The sequence below is a fragment of the Centruroides sculpturatus genome, unplaced genomic scaffold (genome assembly GCF_000671375.1).
Source record: "Centruroides sculpturatus isolate CEXI.00-Female unplaced genomic scaffold, Cexi_2.0 scaffold265, whole genome shotgun sequence".
Taxonomy (NCBI): Eukaryota; Metazoa; Arthropoda; class Arachnida; order Scorpiones; family Buthidae; genus Centruroides; species Centruroides sculpturatus.
In genome coordinates this window covers 661,803-669,503 of record NW_019384449.1, presented here as the reverse complement: position 1 = coordinate 669,503, position 7,701 = coordinate 661,803, and the positions used below count along the sequence as shown (strand labels likewise).

General features: G+C 30.4%; 1 protein-coding gene across 1 annotated transcript in view; it reads left to right on the top strand.

The window, feature by feature from the left end:
* The first annotated feature begins 6 nt into the window (after positions 1-6).
* LOC111620511 (WD repeat-containing protein 63-like) overlaps positions 7-7,701 on the top strand; it is a 35,334-nt gene continuing 27,639 nt past the window's right edge. Inside the window, exons 1-3 of the mRNA XM_023362438.1 lie at positions 7-597; positions 811-1,001; positions 3,035-3,148. Of these exons, the coding sequence (XP_023218206.1) occupies positions 453-597; positions 811-1,001; positions 3,035-3,148 (450 nt within the window). The 5' untranslated portion in view covers positions 7-452. The remainder of the gene's footprint in view (positions 598-810; positions 1,002-3,034; positions 3,149-7,701) is intronic.

Sequence of the window (7,701 nt, the reverse complement as noted above, 5' to 3'; positions counted from 1 at the left end):
CGCTCGAGCGAAACACGGACGTCATAATCTATCCTTTAATTCCAGTTACAGCCGAAAATAGTGCTTTAGTTAAAGAACTACAATATTTAAATAAAGAGATATAAAGAATCGAGCATTTATCTTTCCATAAATGTGAACAAAGTAAAGAGATAAAAGATATATAATTATATTTAAAATATAGTATTTTCTTATTCTTTAGATAACTTTCAGAGTCATTTCATAAAATTTAATCCTTCTTAATCTTTCCATAATATTTTTATCAACAGTCACTTCGACTTTTTTATTTTTACAGCATAATATCGTATTATACACACAAGCGTCCATTTTGCTTTACACGTGTAGCGGACGTAAAAAAGTTATTTTGTCACGTTGCCATAGCAACGAAACAAAACAAACATTACAAAATGGCGGTCGATTTGAAATAATACTTTTGGTATAGAAATTTAAATATAATGGCTCCAAAGATGAAAAATAAACAAAAAGTAGAAGCTGTGAAGCAAAAAACGATAGAAAAAATAGAAGACATTAAACCAATACCGGAAGCCATTATTTTGCAATCTCCTTTAGAAAGCATTCAAGAAAATATATTCACGAAAGGTAAATTAACATTTAAATTATATTGCAGCTCAATAATAGTTCACCAATATTCTTCATATTTTGATGAAATTATCCAGATTTTATTTGTTTAGAATATATCTATAGATTTTCATTTAAACCAATGACTATTGTGAATAATAAAAACATGTCAACATATTAAAAAAGATAAGTTTTTGAAAATAAATTATTAATTAATTTTAAATTTCATTACAGGTATTGAAAAAGTTCCAGGAATTGAACCTTTAACACTTTCTGCAGACACCCAGAAGCTTTTTAACTGTGTTATTGGTGATAATGTTACTGAAAATTCACGCATAGTTTCAATTCAGAAAGAAAATATTTTAAATGATATTAATGAAAGAAAAGAATGTTCAGAATTTTTTTCATTTTATCAAGTAATTTTGGTGAGAATAAATCTATAATAAATTTATCCTTTAATTTGCCATACTATTTAAAAATATACTTCAGCTTAATTATTATCAAAACTACAAAAATATTTGAGGTAGAGTGTTAGCAAAGCCTTTTCTATGTGGCTTACAGAATTGAGTTGATTTTGATAAAACTTTTCCATTTTTCATTAATTTTGAAAAGTAACTCAAAAATGTGATAAAAAAAAAAGAGTCATTACTTCATTTTTGAGATATGATGGGATCAAAATGACAATTCCCATTGTTTGTGATCCAAATGAGTGCGCCTAACAGAATTTAGGGGGCAAAAGAAAAAAAAAACAGCATTGAGTGTGCATAATGGAAAATAGGCAACAAAAATGAATAAAATACAAGAATAAAACAATTTATGTTGAATGTAAGAATCACCTGTTCATGTCCGGCAAGTGTAAAAGATTGCCTCTTTTGTGCCCAACAGGTGCAAGGTTACCTCTTTCTTTCCAGCAAGTGCTAGAATTATCTCTCTGTGGCTGACAAATGTAAGGATTGCCTTCTTGTATGGCCAGAAACTGTTTTCTTCTGATCACATGCAAGCATGCCCTTACAAACACGTGTAAGCACTTGGTTAAATGGTCCTTCCAAAATATGAACACTAATCATAGAAACAAAGACATAACTAATTCAAAATTTCTTGGTTCATCTGTTAATCAAATATTCAAATTGTCTTTCTGTATGCAGTAGATGAATAAAGATTTTAATTTATCAGGCTTTATGTTACATATTTTTGATACTTTCTATTGAGAGTTTAAAAATAAAAATAGGATTAACATAAATGATAATTCTTGTTGCTATCAACCAGTGGAGATACAGTAGGTTCTACTTTCCTGGCTGCTATAACAACACAGGAAAGTATTGTAATCATGTCAAATTTGATCCTCTGTTTTTTTTTACAAATTTTGACATTTTGAGACCCCCTAAATCAAAAAAAAATTAAAAAAGGAGGAAATGTTTCTTGGATGTGGCATTCTAATATCTCAGGATTAGATAGAAATGAAATCTATCTTTTTTATTTAAAGACTGTCATTCTAATAAGATAAATGAAAACATATCCATCATACTGTGTATCTCTTATTATTACAAATGTAATTTAATTTCAAAAATGGGCTTTGTTACAACACACCTCAGCTTAATTTAGCTCAGCTCTCATCTCCAGTCCAAATTCACAGCTCAGTTTGCAGCTTGTTTATCAAGACCTCAACTATTTGGAAACACTGAGCTGAGTTTTTGCTGAACTCTAGTTATAAGAATACTTTTTATTTCTTTTATTTATTTATTTTCTTTCCTTAATCTGATGCTGATTGGCCATGATAAGCTGCTGCCTTTCTTTTTGCAAAATACTTATTTTTTGTTATGTTTGTATAAATTTTTTTTATTATATTTTTCTTAAAGTTTTATTACTTCTTTATTACCTTTTATTCTTATTATTATTATTGCACCAGTTGGTCAGGTTAATATTTGTACTTAATATAATTTGTATTTATATAAATTTTTGTATTTTGTAATATTGTTGTTTTTGTTTTTCTTATACAGAGGATAATAAACCTTGTACTAAATAAATAAAATATAAACTTAAGTGTGTGCATTATACCAGGGTGGTTTATAATTAGATGAACAGTTGAAAGAACTTAATATCATTGTTCCTGTTGTTAACTAGGCATTGCTGGCCATTCTGATTATTTCAGTTTTGAAGTTTTCCCAGAACACTGCTACATACCCAATGACAGAGTTGTTGCTGTCAATCCCATGGAATGTATCAATGATGTATTGTTTCATGCTGTCCATGTCCAGAAAATTTGGCTTCCAAGGAGCACCTTGTCATTGATGACCCCAAAATGAAGAAATCCATGGGAATAGGTTATGCCACCACTAATAAAAAATATACTAAGTAAGTGCCTTCTGTCCATCTACTTATAAGCCATCCTGTAATATTTATTTTATAAGTGATTTATAAATTTAATTTTTAATTTAACTTGCAAATTTTTTTCATGAAGGAATATCCAGATGATGAATTGAAATTAGTATATGACTGTGATTCTAAAAATAGTCATAATTTTTACTTATATGTATCAAAGAAAATGGCAGAAAATATTAATAATGAAATTCTAGTAAGTGTTTTTTATTATACCAATAGTAATTTTTGAATTATAAAATACAGGGTAATTCAGAACATATCAACAGGACTTACAGCTATATTCACCACCTCAAGTAAAGTCTAGAGTAAGATTTAAATCAAGTTTAGTTAAAATCAGTATTCACTATGCATTAATTGAGCTGTGGATTTTGAAAGAGGGGCAAGTCCATTTTGTGAAAAAAATAGTTAAAGCTAATTCTTAATACAAGTTAACAATAAATTTTAATATAAAAACAAAACATAAAAATTAACAATAAATATCTTTTAATACAGTATCAGTATGAATTTGTTACTAGTAATTTATATTGTCAACAAGTGAGGCAGGTCAACTCTAAAGAAAAATATGAAGATATGATGGATTTATTACCCTATGTACCATTTATCATGAACACTTTAAAAATCTGCACCATCTTAACTAAGAAATATAATTATATGCATGCAACTTATTACTAAATATTTTTTATTATTTTCTCCACTTTTTCCTATAAAATTAAATTTATTTTTTGTTTCATTGTAGCTTTTTGAAAAAAGTATGAAATGTTGAAATAAAATAAATAAGTAAATAAATAAAATATTCAATTTTTTGTTGTTATAACTATATTCCATTCAAGGAAAAGCAACATTTTCACAAATCAGTGCTTTTGAAAGTGAGGCAAGTTCATTGGTGCCTACCAAAACCATGATTTTTTTCATCTAACACAGATAACCATCATTGCATATTAAAATTACACAAAATAAAACCAAAAAATATAAAATAAGTCTATTACTGCTTACAAATATTTTTAAACTCATTCAAATGCAAACTATTAATTAAATATCCAGCAATAACATAAAATGGACTTGCCTTTCAAAATCAACAGCTCAATTGTAGATTTAACTCTTAAATCTTTATTGAGATTTAGATCACCACTATATGAGTTAATTCTCAAAGTATAGATTCACAAATGCACTATTTGAATTCTTTGTGAAACGATATGGATGTATTTGATTTTTACAATGATTTTAAGCTTGACAAGTTGAAAATAAGCAATGATGCTATGAGTGATGAATAAACAATTAATTTAGATAAATGATTTGGATTATCTTCATATGATTTCCAATTTTAAAAAAATTAAAAATTTCCTCCTTTTTTTACTTGATCTTTATTTGCTTTAGTTATTTTTTAAGTTTTTGAACAAGACAACAATTGCTTACTATTTTGTATATTATAATTTCCTAGTAACCATATATTCTCTATATTTGTCTGTATACAGTATTTGTTATTGCATTTACTTTTATATTTTACAACTAATTCTAATAATACTTTTGTCTCAAAGTTAACATAATTTCTTTCACTATTGGAAATCAATCTATTTTGTCTATTAAACTTTGAAATTATGTGTTTAGTTTATGCATGACAATTTGGCAGACATGTCGTGAAGCACTTGGACAAATTGGAGCGATTAAAACATAGCTTTTTCTTTTAATTTGAGATTTCATAATTCAGTATAAGATTGGGTTGAATATAAAAAGTAAAGAAACTCTTAGAAATCTAGAGTTACCAGCTCAAAATCTCATATTATGACACACTCAGTTTAAAAACATTGTTGGTGAATATGGACACTAGGGGCTGAGTCTATGATAAATTTGGGAGAAAAAAATCCCATATGAACCTGAGTTCTATTTATGGAATGGAAGGACCAGAGTGGAACTGCTCTCCCAAATTTGGATAAAACAGTGGAAAAAAATTTGGCCAAAACAAGAACCTTTCTATCTTCTGACTTTTTAATCAAACAGAGAAAGTAAAAAGGCTAAGAAATTAGCAGTGATGCTAAATTAAAAATTAGTACTTTGTTTTTATTTGTGTAAGATTTCAGGCATACCAACCTCCTCTGCTCCTTAACCAAAGTGTTCCCATACCTCCATGATACTATGTTCAGTATATAAAGAGCTACAATTTTGCAAATGAAATTACATAGTAAGCATTTTGGAAAGCAATAAAAAAATTGGACAAGTAAAAAAACAAAATGTTCTCAAAATGAGTTTATTAAAAGAAACATCAGCATTATACTGGTACATTGTTTAATAAATTCATTTTGTTCAAAATGTCCTTCCCAACTATGGTGCACTTTGCAGCATGGGTGTATATTGCATATGTAGTGGAAAAGAAAGGGATGTGACAGTATGTGTACATTTAAAAAATGTAATAAGGTAAACTACTAACAAACAAGAGACTTTTTTCAAAATGTTGTAATTAATAATTAGATACCATGTGTCTATTCTTAGTGATAAAGTGCTATGTTGTTTTTACATTTAAACTCAAATACTAATAAACATAATACCCATGTTCATAAGGGATACTTTCCTTCAAATATACCATAGAATCAGCTCCTAAATCCTGTTGATACATTCTGAATCACCCTGTAATGTAAAATAATAAAATTTAAGATTAATATTGTATTGTATTTAGAGGATTTGATCCCGGGATCTCGACAACTTTTCAGTTCCAAAATTTTCGGGATTAAGTTTTCCTAATCCCGAGATTTTCGGGATTGACATCATTTTAAAAAAGTTGCAAAATAGACTGCACGAAGCGAAACGTTCAGTGCCAGTGCTTTTAACAGAATTGCTTGCTTATCATTTTAATATAAAATACAAGAAATTTTATTCCAAGCAAGCAGCAGAAATTAACCTAGTGGGCTTGCGATGCTTGCTTGGAATAAAACTTCTTGTATTTTCAACTAAAATGATAGGCAAGCAGTTCTCACTGGGTTACTTGGTAATATACTTCATTTTTGTATTTTTGAATTTTCGCCGGCGCCAATCGATTTTCTGGTGCAGTCGACAGCACTACTCAGTGCGTTTTACCTGTCAATGTCTCATCCATCTTGTTTTGCCAGTGTAGTTAATATAGACCCGACGCCTCTCGCTTAGGGGGTCGACCTTAGGTGAAAAGGTTATGACCCTCGCCTTGCCCGCGATCTGTCAGNCAGGTGGACCTACTATGAGAAACTAACCCCATTCTAAGTGTTAATAATGCGAAGAAAATCTTTAAAAAAACTTTGTATCCAGGGCAGCCCGTTAGTCAGACGAAAACTTGAGACAAACTGCCAATGTTCGGTTGTTGTATTCACCCAGCAGTGATGGGTGAATATTTGAATGAAGATTGATATTTCTAATAAGAAAATAGTCCTGTAAATTACTTCAATGTTAAGCCAATAAAACTTATAAAGTATTGCTGACGTGTAGTGACTACGGAATTAAACTTTGAGCATTCACGATACATTAAATATGAATAATTTTTCTGGCTGTTAATGTCTTTAGTTACAATTCAACCGTAAACGTTCCAAATTGATGAATACATTGAAAATTTCGTCTATTGTCATTAAAAAAAAGCATTAAAACGAAAGCAATTCATCATCAGAACATATTAACAGAAAATTATGGAGAATTACATTAATATGAAATGTATGTAATGATATTTATTTATTTTATTTGTGAAGATCGCGACTGTAGATTTTTTAATATTTGAATTTGAAATTTTATACTTTTTAAAAATCTATTATATGATTTTTAATGTATTTTGGCCGTTTCGAGATATACTCTACAAAATGTAACCCTTATTTGTCATATTACTACCAGATTTCGTTTTACCACTGATAAGGCAGCGTGAACTTCATTATGGAATAGCTTTCCTTCAGTGCTAGAATAGCCAATCTATACTCGCCCTACCATACGGCGAACGGAGCAGCCGCTCCAGGCGCTAAGTCCTAGGGGGCGCCTCAGTGGTAAAAAAAAGTAAAGAAAAAAAATATTTTTTTTTACTTTTCGATATTTTAATTGCAAGCGTGTGGTCAGTATGTGAATGGCCTTATCTGTTGAGACGCGCGTGGGTCGAGTGCGTGGGCAGGGTTCTAACCCCGGGCGCCATAATAGGATCTCGCTCCATCCTAAAACTTGCCTCGGGCCGGCACTGAGTAAAACGCACCCAGAGTAGCGACACACGAGTCATCGCCGCCATGTTCTGTCGACTGTCATCACGTGACCTCTGAGTTTACATTAAGAAATGACGATTATTTCAGTTTAATAAAGGTATCGATTCATCCATCCGTCATATTCTTGAATAAAAAAAAACGAATAAAATGCATATTTAGACAATCCCATTAAAACAGTTTTTTTTTTTGTAAATTTTTTGTCTCAAAATAGGGGTGTGTCTTATACTCGTCAAAATACGATAATTTATGAAATTAAGTTTGACTCATTGTTTATGATTAAAAGTCAATTTATGAAAAAAGTCGTCTACAGCTGTTTTTCTTTTTTAAATTAAACTCTCCGCCCTGTGTGCACTAAGAGGGCCTCTTTTAGCAAGCCCGTTATGGGTTCGGCCGGGTGATGAGACCGACATATCCGATCGGATCACCCCTGAAAAATTCCTGCAGATTTTCCAACCCACCAGGATTCGAACCCGGATCCCCCGGACTGGTGGGCTGCTACCTTACCTGCTCGGCCATCCAGCCACTAAAGTTAACATTTACGTTCATTTGACCT